Genomic DNA, 25,510 nt, shown 5'->3' on the forward strand with positions numbered 1-25,510 from the left:
TTGAGACTGAGGAATGAGGGAAAAAGTGAGAGAAACAGGCCTGCAGACACCACGGCTGGTGAGGAAGGAGGTGCTCCAGGCAGCCCGTGGAGAGGACCATGGTGAAGCAGGCTGTCCCCATGCAGCCTGTGGAGGACACTGGGGCCTTGAAGAAAGCTGCAGCCCATGGAGCAGAGCCCATGCAGGAGCAGGTTTGCTGGCAAGAGCTCTTGGTCCACAGAGGACCCACGCTGGAGCAGTCTGTTCCCAAAGGCCTGTCCCCCGGGGAGGAGACCCACGCAGGAGCACTTCTTGAAGAAAAGCAGCCCGTGGGAGGGCCACCACTAGGGAGGAGTGTGAGGAGCCAGTGGCAGAGAGGAGCTGTTCTGGTTACAGACCGACTGCAGCCCCCATTCCCCTTCCTTTGCGCCACCGTGAGGGAGGAAGGAAAGGATCTGGGAACGAAGGAGTGCAGTTGAGCCTGGGTGGGGGTCTGTCAGCCTGCCAAGGTCAGGCCACCACACAGTGAAATAAATGAAACAACCCCTCCAAAGCCACCACCCCTTTCTATGTCCTTTCAAAGGATACAGAACCAGAAACTGGGGCTCAGTGAGGCCACTACCCTCCCTCTGACCCCTCTCAAGCTGCAACTAGGCACAAACAGCCAGTTTCCTGACTGGGAGCCAAATTATACTTTTCCTCAGAAAGGAACTCCTGATGCCTACAGTTTTTATTCCTCTTTTGGCTCATCACCAGCTTCTTAAGTCAAGGCCACCCTTCCTACAATCACTGAAATTCAATAGACAGTATTTTATCTCCTGTTATTTTATCTGTTATCAGCAGATTATATTGGAAACAAACAGGACATACAAATACTATTTAATATGCTAGCATTCATATACATACCTACCTACATGTACCCAAACATACATATACATACAATCTCTCTAAATTATGCAATCTGGTATAAATTCTGTACTCTGTATAAAACAGGTACTATTCATCTGCTCGTTTTCATAGACTGACACAACTATCAGCAATCCATAATTAACAATTCAACGGTTAGTAAATGCTGGTTAATGTTTAAACTGGGAATGGATGGGCAACTTCACCAGACAGGTCAACGTGACTGAAATCAAGAAAGGTTATGTGAAGTATAAAAGGCTCAACCCTGAAGTAATTTCCTTTGGCTGTTTTTAACAATCAAGTCTAATGACCCATTGTAAAACTATGTTTTGTGAAAACATTTGACAGACACAATACAGACTAAACTCAATTCAACCTGTGCCCCTCATCTCCCTAAGGCCTAACCTAAAAGCAAATTGTATACAAATGCTCCACTTCCATGTTCCCCACCCCCAAAAAGCTTCAACATGAGACAGCTAGCGTGTCTAGAAGGGGAGGTGGAAAAAGCCCCAAATCCACATAGACCTGAATTCAAAACCAAGCAGAATTTCCACATTAAGCCATTAAAATCTGCCCTTTAAATTACAGACTAAATATATTTTCTTGACCATTTTTACGCAAACCATTTCTATCCCAGCTTGTGCATACACACACACTGTGCTATTTTTAAAAACAGCTTTTAGAATGGTTTAAAAATGCTGACTTGAGCAATCACCAGTGACATCCTGTGGTTCCCATCAGGAAAAAAAAAGCTTCATCTTACCGGAACAGGCTATAGAGACTGATTAACCGAAACAGCTTTGAAATTTTGTACAGAAATCTTACTTAGTGAAGGAGCATATGTCAAGTATAACCAAGTTTTCTCCTAGTTCAAACAATTCAATTGCTAACTTACTATGTCATTACCAGGAAACTAAGCACATGAGTGGAAATAGGGTGCCCCAATGATGTAAAAATAGCTGTGAATTCAGTTGTAAGATTTGGGTAATGTGCAGAAGGAGAAAGTTTCGCTAAACTGTTCAAGCAGAGACTTGCATGATGAAACTGTTCTGTAAGTCTGTAAGACTGAAACACTCCGGCTACATTTTTGTGGCTGTCACTTTAAGGAATGTAATTCTAAGGCTGAGATCAAATTCATTTGTCCAGCTCCTTGAAATCCATGATTTTCCTTAGATGGAACTATAGAGGTTTCAGATTTTAGCAATATAAGCTATAGAAAGAGTACTTGAAGATGCCTCTAGCTAAAACACATCTTGGGACACAGTTTAAACGAGACATGACCTGCATACAAATATTGCACACTTTTAAAGATCCCTTTTGGAAATTACAGTTTCAGAATTTACCTGATAATCACAGGGAATCTGAAAGTTCCATGAGACTTGTGATAAAGCTCAGGGTGATCTCAAAATGAGGCATCATGAGGTCTCTTAAAAATTCTGTCCCTTATCACACTAGCAGCCAAAAGAAACATGAGCATCCTTCTTTTCCATTTTCTGATGAAGAAGGATAAAAAGGTAAAGTCACATATAAAGTGTTTATGAGTAAGCGGAGAGTTGGGAACTGCAATTACGCTGTTTTCAGAAAGGTGAAGTAAACACCACCATAAACATCTACTTCTTGAAACCATCAATTGAATCAGTACAATGACACTGCTCTGAATAGGGTATCCTAAACTTGACGATAAGATTGAGAAATAAAACTAGAAAAAAACACAGTCATATTTCATAGAAAGAGCTTTGAATAATTCCAAAAGAGTAGTTTTTGAGGAGGAGTACAGTAAGCTTTCAAACAAATCTAACAGGGTAGACATTTTCTTGGTAAATGAGAGAGAAAACCATTAGGGAAAAAAAAGGGGGGGGTAGTATTATTTTTTTTTTTAAACAGTGTTTCCCTTTTGGTAAATTGTGCACAGCAAAATTCAAGTATCGACCAAAAAATATTTGGTAGTCCTTAAGAAATGGGAACCTAAGGAAAACCAGTCTCTGAACTTAAAACTGGCAACTATGGTAATAACCATGTAATGTCGACAGAATACCCTGACAACTCAGGCAGACTGATCTACAGACACAGCTTCCCTGCAGGGTACAGATGCTATGCAGTTTAAACTTCGTTTAAATATTTAGTCAGAACATTTTTTTAAACTTTCAGTATAGACATAGCCACACTACAAGAGTAAACCACCCATATAACCTATTGATTTTAAAAGACAGGTGAAGGACATTGCATTGTATAACAATGACAAAAACCCAACAAAAAACTGAACGTAAACTGGCTCTCAAGTCAAAATTTGTATTTAATCCCCTGTCCCACACCATCTTTGCCTCCTCAAGATATTTGGGGCTTCAGAAATTGTTACTAATGTCACAGACTTAAGAAGACAGTGCGAACACATTTAATTTTGTTTTAAATACAAGAATTTAAGCTTCTACCATGGATCTGTCTTACAGCTAAAGCATTCTTAACCAATGGTCCTGTTACCTAAAGTATTTTTTCTTTACTTAGATAATGGAAGTTCACAGTTAGAATCACTTACAAAGCACAGGAACAAAGAGTTTCATATTATTCTCTATTCGTGGAAGGTGATTACCAAATCCATACATCAACGCATTATTTTTAAACAAATTTAAATGGAAAAACAAATTATAAGTAAAAGCTTCTAATTTTAATGGTTGTCCTTTGCAAAAGCAAGGCTTTATCATACCCTATGACCCCTGTCAATTTGCCAATTCTCTTCCAAAGAGAAATTCTGGTTCTGTTCATTTTTTCCAATAGAACTTATGAAATACTGTGTTCCATTACCTTCTGAGAAATCCCTGAAGGAATTGTCACCATATACAGAATTCAACAGACCACTTATTTCTTTTTATTCAGATCACTTATAGTAAGCTAGAAAGGAAGCTAATTTTTTCCCCAAATTGATGCTTTTTAAAGCGTAAGTGTACATTGTATTTTTGTACTACATTTTCCAGAATTACATCCATATGTAAAATGCAATCTTAAAATTAATTCAATGAAAAACATGATTTTAACAATTGCTTCTAGATTGTTTGTCTTCTTTCTATGCATATAATATTCAGTTACAATAATCTGAGTAACTATGTTATCAAAAAAGCAGTAATGTTCTGAGTCAGTATAAATATTACAAAGCACAATTTTGTAAAGGGAGGGCATGCTGACCCAGGTTATCATTTTACTCCATTAAGAATAAATACACTTCAGGAAAATTAGATAGGGATCTGAAATACTGTGCTGTTGTGAAAATCATGAAGTATCCCCATCTTCAACATGTTGTGATAAACACCATGATGTTTCTGGGAAAATAGTTATGCACATTCAGTAACAAATATGAATACACTGAATATGTTTCTTCTCTGTTAGCTTAGTACAACAGGTTGTACCAAAAGAGTAGAAACCATAAAATAAGGACAACTGCAGTAAGTTTGGTTTAGGAGTACATAAGAGTACAGGTTTCATTTCTGAAAGTACTCAAAGCAATACACGCCTTAAGGCCTTCAAACTGCAAAGTCTAAAAGCTTTACAACACTACATGGTTTCTTAACAGAACTTTTTTCCCCTCTTCTTTTAAGCTTTATTGCGCCATTTCTATATTTTCATGTTGTATTTCAAAACGATCAAACTCCAGCATTAAAAGTACAGGCAACATCTTGTGGACCAGACACTTGTTTATATTGAAAGTACAGCCAATTGAGCTAAAGCTTGTAATTTAAAGCTTCACGGAACAGTAATTTTTATGGCCTGATAAGTAATGGAGACAAACTTAGGTAACCCAGAAAGATCCAGACAAATATATTTATTTAATAGCAAATGTTTACTAGTGAGACTGGAGAAACAATACTGTCTTTGCCCCCCTTCACTGCAAAGTACTGCGTGTACACACACATGAACGCAGCCAGAGAGAACAAGGAACACAATTACAAAAGAACATTAAACCAGTAGATAATTTATCTGTCCTGCTGAGAAAAGCTCAGGGAAGTGAGCCAAAATAGCTGAAAAGAAGAAAACATGAGAGTATTAAACATAAGAAGGTGGAGATAGAGCAATGAAGTAAGATAGAGCAGAAACTTTAAACAGCACTCTACATCTACCTATATTGATGCAACTTAAATGGGTTCTTGAAGTCTCCTCAGGATCATTTACCTATGAATCCAACAGGCCACGGAGCTCCTGCCAGAAAAGATCTCTGAAATTACTACTTACACTAAACACACATGGCAAAGTATAGCACTGCCCAAACATTTAGCTAGAGGGGAAAGCAAGAATTAGGTTGGTAAAGAACATAACAGCATTTCTGCTAGCTAATGCTTACATCTCAGAAACCAGCTGCGTAACAGCATAATTTCAAGTGTATTGCTTACCTTTAATAGTTTCCTCTACAACTTCTACTACACGATCTATCTGCTGAACCTAAAAAAAATGTCAGAAGGTCAGTATTTAAGCAGTAAACGCCTGGACATACTTTATATAACTCTTCTTTCAAAAGTGTGTTCTTCTGGATCAAGGGGAAGCAAACAGCTTGAAGGTACATTTTTAGCCATTTTTTTTCTGTGCATCTTCATTCTTCCATCATAGTCCCAAAAGTAACTCTAAAAATCATCACTTGATTTAAAGCAATTTTTGTCCTCAAAAACAGCAGGTTCCCGTAAGTTCAGGAAAAGTCACCAAAGAGATAGAAGAGAGGGATCCTATGGGCTCTTGGTGTTAGAAAGACTGACAGACTTCAAGGCTTAATTGCTGTTTGTGGTCCATTTGGTCACTGAAAGGCAGTGGTCACCCAGGCAGTCAGCACCTGGGTAGCTCTACCAGCCACTGGGGTGCTCCCTTCTTCCCAGCCTCAGGACGAAAATAGCAGATGAGAGAGAACATAACAAGAAGCTGAGGATATTGTGAGGAAGACTACAGGAGAGAAAAATTATGAAAAGTAAATATAGCAGGGGAAAGAAACTGGAACACGGGAAGAAACTAAAAATACCATGGTCAAGGTTAAGAGAACAAGACATTGTTCTGGACTTACTGCAGGGAGTGTTTGGAAATGGAAGGAAAAGCCCTAATATTTAATGATCATGACATAACACCTCTAGCAAAGATGACAAGTTTATGTTCTGGTGTTACACTTGCCTAAATTCACATAAGTTTATAAATAGTTCAGACATTTCTTTAAATATTCTTTATATAAAGTTAATGACAAATAATATACCAACCGGTATGTAGTGTAAGTAGAAAGAATCAGCATTAACACTGCAAAATTAAACACTCAAATTCTAAAAGTTGACATTCTTCCTACAGCTTTCATGCAAAGTGCATATTCTATGTAATGTTTAGTAGGAATGCACATATAAATTTATATATAATGCATAAAACCAACACTCAGAAAGCCCTACTTTGTACATTTAAATTAGTTCAGAATCTTTTCCACAATACTGATTTTTAAACACTGCTTCGGTCAGATGTACATTATAGGCACTAGATTTAGTATGATTTTTGCATTCATTTGCTTGGAGGTTTTTGTTTGTTTGTTTTGTTTGATTTGTTTTTTGTTGTTGTTGTTTGTTGTTTCAGAAACAAGCACAAAAGCACAAGACGCACAGGCATCAAGAGCTGAACCTGGTCTGCAACAAAGGAGCTTGGAACTTGGATCACTTGCATCAAAGCTACTGAATCTATGTGCCCTTAAACCACTGGGTTTGTCATTTCCTGTAAACAAATGTCTGCACAATCATCTCTATTTCATTTTTCAATTGGTCTAATAACAGCTAAAAAAAGAGATCATCTGTAGTTTGGTGTCTGATCTAGAGTTCCCCGCTGAAGTCAGTGGGAATCTGTTCTTTTCCTGGCCTGGATTTTGGATCAAGTCCATGTTAAACTTTAAAAACAAACAAAAAAAAAAACAAAAACAAAAAAAAACTTTTGAAGTAGAGCCTTTTCCAAACACAAATCTCTGCCACTTCTGATTTCTTAATAAAGCATATTAGTTACGAACTCTAGAAATTCAGTTATTCAAAGTATCACTAATATTGACGTTTTATTAGTCTTATAAAAGACACATATTTAAGTCCTTTTCTGGATTCCAAGCATCTATATTATGGACATATACCTATATTTATAGCAATCTACTCATAAATAAAGCACACATAAGCACTTAACGTGGAATACATGCATATTTTCATGCTTGTAAACATATTCATTTCATATAGAGATAAGTTTAAAAAAATATGACCTAAGACACTTACACATGGATTTTCTATTTAGATTTTAAAAAGCAACTTCATATGTGTATGAATTTAAAATTATAAGCACAGACACAGAACAGTCTCTGCCAAATACATTGCCCAAAATATTATTGCTACATATCTCAATACAAAACTGTTTAAGTTCATAATAATTAAAAAAAAAAAAAACAAAAAACAATGGTTCACAACCTGAACCACCTCTATAATTACTTTCTGTATATCTGGGGAATTTTTGCATAGCCCTGAACCCCCTGTTAAATAAAAACAGGGGGGAAAAAGGTGTATTTTCATTTTATCGGATAAATTAAATTCTGGATATGTCTGTCAAGAAGAAGGTTCATGAAAGTAATTAAAATTATTCATCTTGGAAGTAATGAGAACTGCAACCAGGAATGGATGTGTACTCGGCTTTATATGTTAGTTCCCACACTAAGCATTTTTCATTTGCAATTATTGGAAATTGTTTGGCTAAAGCCCCAAGCCCTGAAAAAGAAAATACTGAATGCTTCCAATCTTCATTTCAAATATCTCAGTAAAACTGAGCTGAATCTGGTGTAAGAGAAGATAAGTGTTTTGGGGATTTGTATTTGAAAAAAAAAAAAGAAGAAAAAGAAGAAAAAAAAAAAATCACAAACTCATGGCAATGAAGTTGCCTTGGTTGTATGGAGGCCTGCAGGATTCCTTTCAGCATATCTCACTGACCTTTTGGACAATTCTGTTCAAGAGTGGTATCAAGAGCATCCATAAACCTTCTTGACCCAATGATGCCTCCAACAGGCATTGAGAAGCCCCTGAAGCAAGAAGACTTGAAGTTCCTATTGGTACATGAAGGGCAAAAACACCACTCCTCAACATTTCTTTGCAGCGAGCCTGAAAAATCAGAACCTTCAGGACTGACAACAGGTACACTGCTGCTGGATATAGCACTATACTTAGCTCCACAGATTGTGTGATCTTGTTTCTAGTGTAAGCGTCCACACAGTGGACTTTTTATCCATTACAGACGGTTCTCCATTAGGATTTGGGTGGAACAAAAACTAAGGATAGACTGGAGCAGACAGCTGAGCAGGAATACAAGGGAAAAAAAGAAGGCTGATGCACAAATCTGGGCTGAGATGGATATAGAACAGGAGCAGAGGCAGGGCCCAAGGGATGAAGGGGTAGCTAAAGCAGAAAACCAGTTGGAGAAAAAGCAAAGAAAAAGACAGTTAGATCAAAGCATGAAGACCAAGTTGAAATGAAAACCAGGAAAAATCTTTGAGCTTTCCTGGTGTGATCAAAGCTAGGCATTTAGTACAGCTCAGAAATGACATGCATCCAGCACTCAGATAGATGAGGAAGACATCAGATATCCATGCTGAGACTGAAGCTACACTACAGATCACACCTGAACACACAAGTACACGTCAGTCAATTTTCAAACCACTCCCTCCCAGGACAGCCTGGCACTCCCTGGGAGACAAGCCCTGAGCTCTCTGACAGAGCCCTAGTAATTAGCTAGAAGACTATACAAATGCACACATGGTCCATTTGTCATCAGAGAAAGTCCCTCAGTTCCCTTTGTACTGTCATTATCACATTCAACAGATGACTGCTGGATGTAAACAGCCCAAAGACATGCTTGCAATGTCTGCAATCTCGCACTAGGTGATTTGTGACTACAGACAGACATGCATGTTTGAGGATGGTCACGCAAATGCTTCCAAGTGCTCAGCCATGATCTGAGTTGTCTCAGAAGCAGTATTAAAATCCTGAAACTGTTTTGCAAGGCAAACTGGAAAAAATATAACCTCTAAGAGAGCCCCAATAATCTCCGAGTACACTTAAGGGGTAGTTAAAAGTGAGAGGTTGCACATTTACCCGGAAATTTTCTACCAGGCAGAACTCAGTAATCTCAGAACAAAGAACACCATCTAGAAAAGTGCACCCATAAATCTCAGAACAAATAATGCTATCTAGAAAAGTGCACCCATGTACCTAACACGCAAGTAAAAGAAACTCTTTCCAACTTTCTCTTCAGGCCAAGACCAAGGAAAGCGCCGAGACCCTGCAAAGACCCCGCACTGCCATGAATGAAGATGAAACAGTAGGACGTCATCCAAAATTTAGTGAAATAAAGACTTAGTTTTTTAAGTTTAATGTGCCGATTCAATTAAGGACGGAAGTATTTTGTGGATCAAGAGATTTGAACCAAACTCCCTTTGAAGTGATAGGACCAGCACAAAACAGGAGAGATGGTCTTCAGATGTCCCTTATCAACCGAAGCTAGATAATAAGGGCTAAACTTCAGAAACGCAAAGATAGCCGATGTATTAAGGGTCTTTTCTGAGTGCCTCAGGGTGCTTTCTCAGTGGATGTAGCTACAGTATGAAAACAGAGGCTGACTGTGAAAACAAGCAATTCACGAATGTCGAGTATTTTCTGAAGGACTGTCTTTTAATGGAGTCTGTGACAAGGGCATCTAAGGCACCACAGAAACACTGTTTGGTTCAAGCTGCAGCGCCAAAGAAGCTGAGGAACGATCTGGCCAAACGATGTATTGCAGAAGAGGTGGGAATGCTTAGGGCCTCCTGGCAGGCTACATAATGAAAGAAAAAGTATTCATTTTCTCTCCTTTTAATATAGCCCAGAGATAATTTTAGACAGAGTCAGCTACAGGAGGCATGTTTACACCAGAGGCACATTGCCCCTTGCCGACTGTTGCGGTGCTTGTGATTTCTGGATAACTCATGCCACTGCCCGTTACATGGCGACTGTTCTGGTCCCATTTGAAGAGGATTAAATCCTATAGGATGAGCATTTAAATTCCTTCAGAGAATATCAACGAGCCAGAGACAAAGCGTGAGACCTCTGACACTTTTGGCTGAGAAGCTGGTGGTTTCCCCCTCCGATGAGCCCCAGCTCTCACAGTGACTGCCAAAGTTACCACCATTTAAAAATGGCGGGGAGGCTCCCTTTAAAAACAACCTTCTCAAGGATCTTCCTCTGAAGTAAATGCAGGTTCTCCCCTGAATCTCCCCGGTTCCTTTCAGGACAATTTTCCTTCTATCACAGGAGGTCTGAAGGCAGAACTCTGGCATCGACAGGGCAGTGACAACCACCTTGAGAAAATACTCCTGGAGTTTCTCCTGACTGTCCTTCCTCTGCCACAGCTGGTGTTTCCCAGAGAGAGAAATTTATCTGAGGTAACAAGCAATGAGAAAGTACATCAAATATCAGAAAGAGACTATCAAAAAAAAAAAGTTCCTGAAGCCAGTAAAGGAGGGACAAAAGACCAGAAATGCTGTAGACTAAAAATTTTTGTTGAATGAAAAACTAAATTTTTGTTGAATGAAAAAAAAAGAAAGCCATCTCAGCAAACCAAAAAAATAAACCTCAAAATTGTTAAAGCTGAGGACAGGGCACCAGGGACATGGGGAGGGGGCAGTATCTTGCCTGCACAGCATGAGACTACTGCTGATGCAGCCGCCATCTGGTCTCAGCTGCTCATGCACGCCCCAAGACAGAACATATACAATGGCCTGAAGTAAAACAAGCTTTTTTCTTCAGCTAAGTAAAACCCTACTCATCTTTGATTTTCACTCCCGTATATGAGAAACAAATCAGTTACTAAATAGATATAATAATCTTAGGTTAATATAGGTTGGTCTTCGTTTAAAATAATCTTAAACCCATATAATCTTAAAATAATCTTAAAACCATATTCTTAAGCTTCATATTCCTTCAGATTTTTACTCCAGTTCCAACAACTCTGTTTCGCCTCACTTTCTTTAGGCAGCTCAGTCAGATGTTGCAGGCTAAAAGCCTGCTCAGCCTACGCCCTCTCTAAAGTCGGTAAAAGGGAAATACCCAGCTTCAAAAGTAACTTCAGATCTTCTAAAATCTAAATTATCTTAGAGATAATTATCTTCACTGACCATAAAGGCAGCTGAGCAAAACAGACTCTCAAATTACAGGACCTCAGTTAGGCAGCATAAATCCAGGCCTTAATACGTAACTTCAAAAGGCATGTGACTGGACACTTTGACTTCAGAGGGATAACATCTGTGTTTAAAACCTTCGCTGAATCAGAAAAACTCTGGCCACACTCATGGGCAAAATTGTGATTTAAGAAGGTATCCTGAGAACAGACTCTAGACCGACTTTAAAGGGAAGCAGACTACCTCGGAAAAGCATGTCAACAACTGATGATCATTGCTAAACCCTGACACAGCTTAGGTGTCATTTTCATCTAAACTAATTCTTATGCCTTTTAATTCATAGAGCAGTACGTAACTGCTGTGGAAAGGAAAAGTACCTATTTCCACGTCAATTTTCAGTTTAAAATCGTGTGCTTCAACGCAATCCCTTCCTGACTCTTGAGGCTCATACCTGAATATCAGCATGGTGAGCCAAAGCCAACCAGCTGAGTGCTTCTGACTGAGCTTGATCTTTGGCCACAAGTTAGAGCAGAACAGCGCGCACCTGTTCCTTGGGCTTGCAGCACACTTTCCAAGAAGTTCTCCTAATGCAAATCATTCAAAATAAAATTCCATCTAATTTACCTTTCATGAAGCACACACTGGATCTTTGAATTTATACATATTTACATATTTATAATAGGCCTGCAGCTAAAGGGCAGCAAACAGAGAGGCTTGCAATCTTTAATGCGGTCAGGTCTTACAAACTCTGCAAGGAATGGAGAGGCATTGTGGCTGCTTGGCAGATATCACAAACTGAACCGTACATCAGAAATATAGTACAATTATATATATGGTCCTCATTTAGGACGCCAAAGCAGTAGTGCTATACAGACATTTGGCATCTTACTGAGATTATGCTGATCTTTTTTCACAATGGCACTTAAAACTGCTCACTGAAGGTTTTTTGTTTGGTTGGTTTGGTTTGGTTTTGGTTTTGGTTTTTACAAACAGAGAACTAAGGCACATTAAATTTAAAAGTGTACACCAATTATAGATGCACAGCTTAAGAAGTCAAGTGCCTTTTTAAAAAATGTATTTCTCAATTTTTACACCAAACTATTTCATAACAGTGCCACTGCTGTATGTGCTGCTATTAGAATTGCCCAGCATTTGAGTTTTAAACTCTAGTTTTAAAATTACCTAACGCTTGTCTTATAGAGTAGAACAACAACAGAAAAAGGTAATTAGGAGGCCACAGGAATTAAGAGAATCCCTACACAGAGATTTGATGGCTTCTGTGCTTTAGGTTCAACTCTGGCCAAAAAGCCTGTAGTAAATCTACTGTGCATAGGACCTGCACATTCTGCCTGAAAAGTGTAGCAGCAGAGATGGGATTACCGTGTTGGTGACATTGATTTTATCTTGCAGAGATAAGAGAACGGGCTGAAATTCTTCTTCCCCTGGCAAATGGGTGTACAGAAGCAGAAGAAAGACAGTTTGTCTGTGATGCTAGGTCTTACATTGGGAAAGATAGGGAAGGAAGCAGAACTTGGTATTGACATTCTTATTCAGCAAATCAAGGAGATTCATACATCTGCAGAGCTGTGGTGCGCCTTTAATGGGATACATATGTGCATTAGGCTCCATGCTTGCAGTATGCATGCTGATACAGTACACTCATATCCAGTAGGTCTGACGGTTTCAAAGTACAGGTGGCACAGTGATTTTGAAGCATCTCAGATATGCAGTGGCCCTTAGCAACTAATCAGAGCTCCAGCATGGTAGCATTATTTCAACATCAAACACCTTAACTCTAGAAAATTGTCAAAGAAAGAAAACATCTTGTTCCATTCCAATAGTTTAAATTATCACTGGAAACAAGGGTTTCGCATGCCTTCTGCACTGCATTCAACTCCGGAAATCAGGAAACACTACCGCTACTTAGATCCATCATAAATACCAGAACATAGCCTACCTGCTAAACCTTTCAGTCTCCTCTGTCCCTCCCTTCCCTTCCTCTATAATCCCCCACAAAATAGTCAGTATAGACTATCACATATCCTTTTTTCAGGAACTTACAATGAAAAGGTCATACAAATCGATGAAATCCATTCACCTTTTTTTCCCTATCCTGCTGCACAGAGTAATTTACACTTAATTAGTTGGAGTCATAGAGATGACAGAGCACCACGGTTCCCTTGCATGTAATTTTGTAAAGTAAGACTGCACAGTGCAATGGAAAATTTGTTTATTCATTTGAACTGTAACTATCAGTGCATTGTCATCTATACAGATAAGTGTGGCGTTTTACAGCCCGAGTATCATTTCTGAGCAATGAGTTAATTTATAGGCATTAGCATGTCACTGAGAATGCATCTGGAAAAAAAAAGGAAGATAAAACATTTTGAGTGACAGTAGTAATTAAAAAAGTCAATCAAACAGCACAAAGTCTATCTTTACAAAGAATTCCAATAAATCATTTAATGAATTCATCTTTTTCCTAATCGCAAACTACAATTTTACTTCTAAATTACTTTGAATAATTGCATCTTATATGCTCTTCTAATGAAAGCAAAATCTTTGGAATATTTTGTTGTTTTTCCTTTATCTTAGTTTCAATCTGAATTCATCAAACTGAAGTGGAAACACATTGACCCCTCTACATTTTTAATGCAGGAAAGATGCTGTGCAGTCATCTGCTCTGACTTAACATAACAAAGGACAACTTCACTCTGTAATTCACACACTGAATCCAATGACGGTGTTTCAATTCATACATGCCGTTTCATCCAGTTTTAATCTAAAGCCTTAAACAATGACAAATCTTTTCTAGCTTGTGCTCTGACTCCCAAATTTTCAGGAGGATTTTACAAAGGTGAATCAATTAGACAGTATTGCTTCATCCCAAAGGATACTGAAAGCACTTCACTAGCTGAATTATGGCAAAAACTCTCAGGTAAAGCTTTTCAAGGTAAAGCTTGATAACTGTTTAACAATTCAGTCACTGGTGGATTTAACTCTTCAGACTGCCTCAGGTTTAACCAAAACGATCATTGCCTTTTGTCTTAATAGTACAGGGGGGAAAAAACAATACCTAACATCAAACCCTCAGCTGTGTCTGTGTAACATTTTTGCTCTAGTCTTCTATACATCTTTCACTGATTTTAATAAAGGGTGTATTTGTTCATCTTACTGCAAATAAACTGTCGTATTTTAAACAATATGGTAATGGCTATCTTCATCCCATTAAGGCTACAAATGGCACTTAAAATCATTTCTGCCAACAGTATCCATGTATCCTTGTCCCCTCGTCCCACAACCAAAGCAGATCACTGTGGAAGCAAGAAAGCTTAAGTACTGTATAATGCAAGCAGACTAACAAAAGTACCAAGTTTCTCCACTGCTTTTTCCAGGAGGAAGTCAATTATGCCTACATAATGACATTGGCTTATTGAAAACTTTGGTTTCTAATTGATAAAGATACATACCCCTATAATACTTAAGCCTTTCAGGTAGTCCTGACGAGGTTGGGCTTGAGGAACACAGCCTGCTAAAACCACTTTCTTGTTCCCTTCTTGGGCTTTCCTAAAGAAGACAGACAGACAGCGTTAGTATTTTCTAATTTGATCATTTTCAATTTTAAAGTAGTAATACTATGCATGCAACACGAGAGCAACCACAATGAAAACATTCCCAAGTCAGAATCAACTTGTACATGTTTGGACCTCAGAAACAAAACCAACCAATACAACAGAAGAACCCTGTACCAGAGTTCAGGCTACAGCACATGTGGCTCAGTTTGTGAAGCATCTACAGAGAGCATTACCATTGTACATCTTCGATGTAAATACAACTTTGAAAGCCCTAATCAAATGTAGTTAATCTTTATTGTCCACAATGACAGCAATTCACAAAGAATCTCATCAAGAAAGATGGGACAGAGAAATTAAGTGTGAGTCAAGAAAGGTTATACAGAATGCAAGGGACATCCTATGCAGATAGGACCCACTAGTTCAGAATGTAAGCAGCTATTTAATACCAGTCAGAAATGACCAATTACATCACTTTTCTAAATTTCTATTGGGAAAAAAATAAAAATAAAAAATCAGACTGAGCATTTTCAAGCTTTAATTGCTTGTCTTTGGCAGATAAATGTTTGTGTGAATACTGACTTACATAATTCCTCAACTTTGGTACTACCTTAGCACCAAGTGGGAAACCAAAACATTACGTTCCAATGGATAACACCATTAATTTCTTCAGTAATATTTTGACTCACTTTAAATTCAATACTGTGTATTAAGCCATCACTGAATCGTGGAACTATAGGAAGCCCTGAACACAAAACAGTGGGATAAAACCTTCGTATGTTCATTAAACTTTGCAAATCATTCATTAACATATGAACCCTTTTAACAATTACTGCATCTTTGCCAACAACCTGGCGAGAATTATATGGAGGGTTTTAAATTAGGTTCAATGTGAGTAGGGGATGGAGATCTGAGCAGCAGCAAGACCCAGGCATTGTTGATGCATTAGAAACCAGAGAAACACCTGAGAAATACCACATAGGAATTAGAGCTTCTTCCCTCAAAAAGGTGGCAGGATCAACATCCTGGCTGAAGCACTTCTATACCAATGCACACAGCATGGGCAACAAACAGTGGGAGCTGGAAGCCGTCATGTACCTAGAAAACTCTAATATAATTGCTATTCCAAAAACATGGTGGGATGACTTACACAACTGGAGTGCTGTGATGGATGGCTAAAAGGGACTGGGTATATAGCTATATATATATGGCTACATATATATATATATATATGGATATATATGGCTATAATGGCTGCGGAGGGACTCTTTGTCAGGGAGTGGAGTGATAGGACAAGGGAAAATGGCTTTAAACTAAAAGAGTTCAGATTTAGATTAGATATAAGGAAGAAATTCTTCACTCAGAGGGTGGTGAGGCACTGGAGCAGGTTGTCCAGAGCAGCTGTGGATGCCCCATCCCTGGCAGTGCTCAAGGCCAGGCTGGATGGGGCTTTGGGCAACCTGGTCTAGTGGGAGGTGTCCCTGCCCATGGCAGGGGGGTGGAACTGGGTAGTCTTTAAGGTCTATGATTCCATCATAATCTGCAAAACAGTAGAGAAGAGAAGCACTGAATAATTTTAGCAGACTTGCTAGGTATTTCATACGAGTTGCTCTAAGAACTGTCATTCACAGTTGCATGTTATATCACAACCTCCTGCCAGACTTCTGTCAAACTGTAACCTTCTAAATGCACATTTTTCTCCAGCAATATATAAATTAATGAAGTGTTTACTGTTATGTTGAAATAGACTAAGTCATATCATAACATTTTTGGTAGAAAATCTCTTATCCAAAATACTCAATTGTTTGTATGACTACGCTCTTTGGCTTGCTTGAGCTACCTCCCAAACTGAATGCACTAGAGAAAGTAATGTTTGACAAGCACAAGGATGCTAAACTACCTGGAAATCTAGATACAAAACTCCAGATACAAATTTAATGAAGAAAAACTTACAAAACCAGACTGATACTACAACCAGTTCTGCTACTGAGTCACAATTTTCACTTTGTAATTATAATGTGGACAAATGTATTTGCAAATTATACCTCAAATGAAAATATAATCTCATAAGAACACAGGAATTGTAAAATTACAGAACACGGTCTATCTTGCCAAATATCTTGTGTAGGCAGCTGCATTAGAAATGAGGTATTTTGAAGGAACAAATTAAATATCCTATATACAGACAAGTGTGAATTAACATAAAAATGTATTACACCTATTATTTCATGTCTAATATAAATGTAGTAAATATAACCATAAAGTTTTCCATTTTCTTTTAGTGGAAATTTCAGGAAATCTTCAGATGTTCATCATACAGAGCCTCATTGGTCCTCTACGTGCATGCTACAATATTCAATATAAATGTAAATCCTTTCATCTATCCACAGAAATTTTATCAAGGAAGAAAGAACTATGATGAAATGCTAATTTAGTACATTTCTTAGGCTGGGAACCTAGCAACTTGTCTCTAAAATTGGCAATCCTTTTCTTTCAGTGGTAAATATTTAAGGTTTCTGCAAAACTTCTATAGAGGTCACCTACTTCTACTTATCCAAGTTTAAAAAAAAGAAAAAAAGAAAAAAGAAATATATATCTATTTCATGCGTTACCTAAAAATGTCACATACCACCATGTGACACTCCACTAGCTCAAAGGATAAAAATCACTACTTACGTGGTCTAACAGACTCAACCTAACGCCTCAAGGCAAGACAATAAGACCTGTCTCCAGCAAACAAAGCACCCATCCCTAGGCAACTGTGCATCTGGTATAATCTGCTGCTAGCAACAGCCTTCTCCATCTACTTGAAAACCTGCAAGCACTACAGAGGAAAAAGCTTTTATTCAGGTCTTTTTATCTGAAGAGAAAAATAAACAAAGTTTCCCTTGACACATTAAATGGCATTTTAATGTTATTTCATAGCTTTAACGTTTTGCCATATCTTCTGGGACTACAACTGGAGCTAGGGGGAAGAAAGTTAAACTGAATATTCCTCCTAATAAGCACTGCCTTCATTTAAATGTTTTTTAAAGTTGTGCAGGTCTCTAAAGAATAAAGAATTTTGTACAATGAAATTTTTTGCTTTAAAATGCAATTAAACAGAAATGTTGGAACTAAATTTTCAATCATAGTCGATTTTCATTGCATTCATGTTACACTGTACAGTCCATGAAATCCAGCATAAAGGAAAAACTGTAGTAAGGAAATTATGAAAATTTTTGCCTCATTTATCAAGAAAGCACTTCGGAAAATATGCACTCCAGCACTATATTGTTAACTCCTTTTAATATTGTTTAATGAGCCCTGCTCATACTAACAAAAGCCTACAAAAATTATTCTTTAGAAGTCTAGTTAGCACGGCAACTATATTAGAAAAGCCTTTATCCTTCAGAAAACATGAATAGTAATGAGAATAATACTTCATGGAATCTAGTAGTGGCATGAACAAATACATCTTCCCTTTCAGACATCTTTTGTATTTTTCAATTACATGATCCTTACCTTGAACTTTCAATTTATTCGTATCAGGACACATTTTCTAGAAATGCACTCTTTTCTAAAAATTGCAAGATATATAATCTGAAGAGAAATTTAATTACAGCAATTCTGTTTCAAAGAAAAAAAATATTCTAGCTACTTCTAAGTAATGGAAACGTGTGTGGAACGAGAACAAGTGAGAAAAAACGGGTACAAAAAAGATCACTATGTAGCAGAGGACTTTTAAAAGATTAGTAGTGAGTTCACAGATTGTCCTCTGTATCCTCTGCAGATATAGCCATTGCAACTGTACTTGTACTATCACATTTAATGAAATGTTTTCAGTGTTTTCTGCCTTTTTTTTTCTTTTTTTTTTTGTAATACAAGCTCCAAGATGTAACTAGGATGTGAATACATTTCTTCCCTGTTTATGTGGATGTCAATTTGCATTGTCAGGAACCTGCCTAACTGGAATATTCTGCTCACAGTTTTATGCAACTGAAGGAACAAGGGTTCCTTTTCCATCACTTTTTTTTGAGCTCCAAGAAAATTTGTTCGATATGACGTGGATAAAGAAATGACTCCCACCCTTCAGAAAGGGTTACGTCACCCACAACAGCTTGCTTCATCAGCACTGTGTGTATGGCAACACTGCTGGATACCACGGTAGCTGCTGCTGTAAGCTGTATGACTTTTTTCTAACTTATACAGCTATTCAGGTAGAATCACCACAGGAAAAATAGTTAGGACCCTTTCCTCGATGATCAAATTTAGGGAAAGCAATTTTAAAAACAAATAATAAAAACAAAAACAAAAAACCACAAAAATGTGACATCAGAAGTAATTGCTACCTTGCTCTTTGTGAGACAAGAGAAGCCAAATCCTTACAGCCTACCTGCTCTCTTTCCCTTCCATAGGAATGTCAAACCAGGATTGTGCTGTCTTAATGTGCTTCTGCAGCACTGAAGTAACAGCACTTACCAAGCACTACAGAGAATCACAGAATCATTTAGGTTGGAAAAGACCTCTAAGATCAAGTCCAACCATCACCTAACAGTGCAATTCCACTGCTAAACCACATCTCTGAGCCTCACATCCACACGGCTCTTAAATACCTCCAGAGACGCCGATTCCACCACTTCCCTGGGCAGCCTGTTCCAATGCCCGAGCACTCTTTCCATGAATAAATTCTTCCCAATGTCCAACCTAAACTTCCCCAGCACAACTTGAGGCCATTCCCTCTAGTCCTATCGCTAGTTATCTGCGAGAAAAGGCCGACCTCCAGCCCCCCACAGCTTCCTTTCAGGTACCTGTAGAGAGCAGTAAGGTCTCCCCTGAGCCTCCTCTTCCCCAGACTAAACAACCCCAGTGCCCTCAGCCGCTCCTCATAGGACTTCTGTTCCAGGCCCTTCATCATCTCTTCTCTGAATGCATTCTAGCATTTCGATGTCCTTCTTGTACTGAGGGGACCAAAACTGAACACAGTACTCGAGGACAATCACCTCCCTGGCCCTGCTGGCCACACTATTTCTGACACGAGCCAGGATGCCATTGGCCTTCTTGGCCACCTGAGCACATTGTTGGCTGTTGACACCCCAAGGTCCTTTTCTGCTGGTCTACTTTCCAGCCACTCTTCTCCAAGCCTGTGTCGCTGCTTGGGGTAGCTCTGACCCAAGTGTAGGACCTGGCACTGGGCCTTGTTGAACCTCATACCGTTGGCCTCAGCCCATCAGTCCAGCCTATCCAGATCCCTCTGCAGGGCCTTCCTACTCTCAGGCAGGTGAACACTCCCACCCAACTTGGTGTCATCTGCAAACTTACTGAGAGTGCACTCAATCCCCTCAACAATATCACTGACAATACCACAAACTACATGAATGCAAACATCAAATAAATACTAACAAACTCCAGTTCTTCTCCTCCAAAATCCATTGTTGGTGACATTAAATAGTGAAGAACTGTTTTAACAATGAATAGAAGGCTGCTTGCAGCCTTACTTGTACTAAGTAACACCCAAATAAATACAAGTCAGAGAAGAAGAGAGCAATTTTTCAGCAAAAGCAATAAATTAGGGGAAAAACGTGCTTTACAGTGAGCTTATTAAGCTTTGCACTTCATGAACAACTAACTCATAAAATAATAATACAAACTATTTCTATGATAAAATACAATGGAAAGTATCATTGTTCTCTGAAATGAAACTGGAAAGGAAGTAATTCAACCTGAATCCTACTAGGCAGATGACAACTGTCTACCATCAAGTAAGTTTTTATATCAATGAGTTGTTTCTACCAACCAAAGAACCCCCCCCCCCCCAACCCACCATAGTTATTGTACCAGCACAAACCTTGTGACTTTCTGTTTAGGATGCGTATAGATAAATCAAATTGTGCAGTACACTTATAGTCTCCTCGTCATTTCCGTGACTTTCTACTACACAAAATCCACAGCACCTCTTATCAGGTATTTCAGAAAGGTGTGAGACTACAAATCAGCAGGAGGTTTGTGCCTACAAACACCCAAAGAAATGCATAAAAAAATAATGAAAAGTTTTGCTAACACAGCTCTGTCTACAGTATGATCAGGGTATACTGTGAAATAAATCTGCCAAAGGTTATAGAAAGTAAAACTGGGCGATACTACTTCCCAGGTTGCAGAAATGATGATGTGAGTCTATGGGGAAAGAGAAATGCTATTTTGCTAAAGATTCATTAATATGAAAGATATTCCAACTGTCTTATCTGCTTAATTAATCAGTAGGAAGCCATAAGTTTTTAAGAGAGTGCAGCATCACTGGAATGAAAATATGGTGCCTGTATATTATCTGGGATAAATTCCTGAAAATCCATAAAATCACACTGCTATTCTCTGTTTGAAAAATTATATACTGTATCTGTGATGCTACAGGCTTTGAACCAATCTAATGTCTCATTACTAAAGGCTTGATTCCTATCCTTCCTGTCTGCTACCACTGCTCCTACCTTTCTCCAGCTCCAGTCCCTCCTCTTTCTCATTTCTGGCCATTTGGTATCACTCCTGCTTTGCTCCAAGTTCTGCAGTTCACTGCATTCTTCCATGGACCCATTTAACTCACTAATATAGGAGAAAGTTATAGAGCTGTTGTGTTGTTATTTTATTCACTTACATCAGCTCACCCAAGAGGGGCAGCATTACAGCTAAAACAATCATGAAGTGAAAGATGTTCAAAAGGAAGCAGAAAGAGAACATAGGAACTCCTCATTTCATCTACAGCGAGCTTAACGTGTTTGATGAAATGTGCAAGTTGGGTTGCAATATCCGGAATGGCAAAGGTGAATAAAAAACAAGAAGGATGTAATAAACTCTCATACGCGTGGTTCTTTCTACATTAAGGGCAACCCCATAATGAAAGACATTTGGAAAATATGATGAAAACTTGTCAACATTATGAATTAGACATTAGCATTATCTTCTCAGAACTGCTCAAGTCTGCTTAGGTCTGTCAGCTTCCTTGTACACCTCCATAGCCCCAAAAGAATTACCATTCTTTGTGAAGCATGTGAAGATGTTAAGTTCACTTGAGCTCATTGATGCTAATTATTGAAGTTTCCTAAATTGGTTTTGAGGACCCGTCTCTAGCAAAGCAACCCCCTAATTACTGTGCTGCATCCCCTGAACTTGTCTCCTTTGGCAAAAACCATCAGGTAACATGTAAATACTCCAGAGGAAAGGTAAGTTGCATGTTATCCTCCTGAAATATGGGAGCACATCTTTTCTCAAACTATTTCAAAGACAAATGTTTGCTCCATCAGACTCAAAACTGAGGTTCTTTAAAATATCCATCTACAATGGACATAAAATATCAGCTCTGAGAAGAATGCCAAGTATGACTCACATGCTACATACCACATTATTCCCTAAGTTTCTGAGAGGACATCCTTGTGGAAGAAAAAGTGTATTCTGTCTACATTTGGATCATCACAGTACCTGCATGAATAGGCTTTACACTTCTCGCATCTTTCCCATTCTCAGGAAAATAAAAAATAAAAAACTGTCTGAACGCACTAGTCAGACTACTTCTTTTCACAAGAACAACAGATCCATCCAGCCTTTTATGGCAGACACTTGCTTCCACCACACTCCAAAATTACGGGCTAGCAGCTGCTTCCAACCTACAGTGCATTTTCTCAACTCAGCGTATTGTATTAGCTCTAATACCTTGGTTTGAATAGAAACTTGTTTTCATCCATCTACTTAGCATGCAGGGGAAGTGACTGCAGGTTTGTCTGCAGAAGGCTGGGAAGCAATCTCATTTTAAACTCAAGACCAAGTCAGATCCATGCCCGAGTTTTACTCAAATTTTCTATAAATGTAACTTTATGGGCAGCAATCAAAGGTGCAACAATTACTCTTGTGCGAGCCTTATTCATGCAAATACTGCGTTTTAGAGGCAATCATGGCCTTTTCTGCGTGTTTTCTTCTTGCATGGGCTTAAGAGGTAACAGTATGCAAATTTTATCAAATTGAAAAGTCAGACCACCATGTGTACAGGAGCACAGTGGGATCAAGGAATAAATCCTACATCCCATCTTGCCCCTGTTGGTAGTTTTTGTAGCCCCATGCAAGACTGAACTAACCAAAATCACAGTGGAAGTTTATTTCCCCAAAACAGAGAGCTATCAGAATGGCTTTCTGACAGTCAAGAACAGGTGCAAGCCAACTGCTGCCCCTTCACATGATTGACTAAGAAAAGCAATTTAACATTATGACTTTAAAGCAACTTTGCAAAACCACAACTGAAATTTTTCAACAAAATTCATTGTTTTTAGAAGGAAAGCATAATTATTGATAATCTATTCAAAAAATTTGCCTTGGCTGGTGGTGAACAGGTATTTACTTGCTTGCTAGAAAGCATATTACTTTTTTTCCTTATTGCTAAGTAGTCAAGATTTTTTTCCCTATATAAGAGATTGACAGACCCTTCTACACAACACAGAATACTAAAAAAGCCATAAAGAAATTCAAACCAGGAGTATGCTTTGCTCCACATTGTATTCTTAACCAGAACATAAAATCCTGATCAGATGTCGCAGCTTTTGGGCTACCATTATTCAAATTAAAACCCTTCTATCCAAACTATAAGCACTCTTGGGCAAGCTTTTCTCACAGCTCAGCTCTAAACCTGCTTGCTGACCTGTGGAAAAGTAGCTTTTAATGTTTTAAGCAGGAATGTGTTGGAGGGTTTGGGCTTTGTATTTTGACCAAATCTCACTTGAATCAAACTTTCTTATTTTGTTTGGGGTAAGCAGGTCAGTGCTTTAAGACGACACCAAGTTTAGGAAATTTCATCTGGAAAGCTCTGTGTTTTAGGTGCTGGCTCCAAAACTTTTTCCTTCTTTAGTCATTTCTCCCTTCATCCCCACTATAAATCTGTAGTGGAAGTAGTGCGCTAACCATATAGGAAGTTATCTCTAAGAATAGCAATTAAATTAAAGATATACAGAGAAAGAAAAGTAATTACCTCTCTAGACAAAAGAAACATTGCTCTGAAGAATAGTTCTGAGCGGAAGGATAACTAAGGCGCTTCAGGTCATGCTGCAGGTTTCCCTCTTCCAAGTCTGGTTTCAAACACACCCACTTGCTGGTTAAAACAAACCTCCACCTCTACTCAAGTGAACAACATAGTCTGCCAAGACTTGCTTTACACAATCAGACCTTCGCAAGTTAAAACATTTTATTCACAGGTGACATGCACAGTCTGTACAAGATATTTGCTAAAAATATAAGAAATAATGTATTTCAACTGTATTTCACAACCATTTGGGCTTTTAATGTTCTTCTTCAAATAAATCAGTAATGTATTTGCCTTTGTTGTTCTGCAAATCTGAGCTTTTATGAGCTTTGTCTTTAAGCATATTTAGATGCTCTATTATGTTTCTAAGCCTTTCCACTATTTTCTTACAACGAAACAAAAAATGGCACTGCTAACTGAAATTTTTCTAGGATATCTTGATCAATGCACGTAGACAACTATTAAAAGTTAACATATTCCATTCTTCAAATAAAGTACTCATAACATTTTAGATCCCTACCTACTCAATGATGTAAAATTACTTAAGACCATAATTAGGCATTTGCCTAACAACTTGGCAACTAATAACTAGGCAAATGTCTAATTATGGTCTTAAAGTTGTCTTCCTGTAGCAGGCCATTCTTTACCAATTCTCCGTTCAAAATTCACGTATTTCAGTAAAATCTAAAAACAACAGCAACAAAAATAAGCAGATATAATTGAGTTTAGCGTGTTGACTGGTCTTCTGGTAGTACCTGCAAATTTAAATGTGTCACAAAAATAGTATCTGGGAAGGTAATGCTTTCCATAATTTATATTTTATCTATTTTGGGATTGGAGAAGGAGAAAGTATTAACTATGTTTCTATTATTATTACCTTACAGCATAGAGATCAGGCTCTAAAAGTCTGTAACAACAAATCTTGCAAATCTTCAGACATCCTCAACACTGCATGCCTTTTCTTCCTCCCTACCTTTCACTTCTGATTATTAGTTCTCTGCTAACAGCACGAGCAACTATCTTTGAATTTCTTGCTTTGAATTTCTAGGCATGGAGTACTAGATATATTGAAGTTCTGCTGATTCAGCCTGACCAAAGGAGAGGCACACCACCAGGGAAGTGCTGCAGGTGGCAAAAGCTGGAAGTACCTCAAAAGAAAAATTACAAGCTTCTGCATAGCCTTGAAGCTCTATGTCCTTCAGTGCATCTGTGACGGGCATTAAGGTTCAATAAATGTTTCACCATCTCTCTACATCTCCAGTTTCATTTTATCCTTTCTTCAGCAAGGATTGATAGAAATCAGTTTTGAGATTGTTTTCAAAAGCAGCAGAAATATTCCCAAACCTACAGCAACAAGTTTGTCATTTCTTTCTAGTACTACTTTCCTCTTTTGAGTATAATATTCTTTCTACTACTTTGAAATAGCAAGACTTCATTCTCCCCTTCAAACTTGAGAACTTAACCTACTACTTTGAATTTATTTGTGCATATATAGATTGTCTGTTTAATCAGATATACTTGTCTCAAAACTGGTGAAAGAAAGTCTCCTGTGAAGTTGCTTGGAAAGGGACAGTAAAACTTTTGACTCACAGATTAAAGAAGTAGAAATCAAAATCATTACAGTGTACTCTTATATAACCCATTTGAATCTTGCTCAACTTCTCTGTTCTTTCTACAGATATTCCTGTAATACCTATAACACTCTATTTTGGTATTGGTGCTGTATCTCTCCTTTATGTTTTGTTAAGTGTCTGTTTATTCTGCTTTATCTTCCAGTCCTCCCACTCTTAGTTTTATTCATTTCTTTCCACATAAGAGAAATGCAGTTTAGGGCCTATCATTATTTTAGCCAAT

At 38.2% G+C, this 25,510-nt stretch overlaps 1 protein-coding gene across 2 annotated transcripts in view; it reads right to left on the bottom strand.

Moving 5' to 3' along the window:
* CDKAL1 (CDK5 regulatory subunit associated protein 1 like 1) overlaps positions 1 to 25,510 on the bottom strand; it is a 434,151-nt gene that overhangs the window by 284,185 nt on the left and 124,456 nt on the right. For both annotated transcript variants that reach the window (XM_066992066.1, XM_066992067.1), the window contains 2 exons: positions 14,524 to 14,620; positions 5,262 to 5,310 (listed from right to left, as the gene is read on the bottom strand). In XM_066992066.1, coding sequence (XP_066848167.1) covers positions 5,262 to 5,310; positions 14,524 to 14,620 — 146 coding nt within the window. The remainder of the gene's footprint in view (positions 1 to 5,261; positions 5,311 to 14,523; positions 14,621 to 25,510) is intronic.

This window comes from Anser cygnoides, chromosome 2 (assembly GCF_040182565.1).
Source record: "Anser cygnoides isolate HZ-2024a breed goose chromosome 2, Taihu_goose_T2T_genome, whole genome shotgun sequence".
NCBI classification, from domain to species: Eukaryota; Metazoa; Chordata; class Aves; order Anseriformes; family Anatidae; genus Anser; species Anser cygnoides.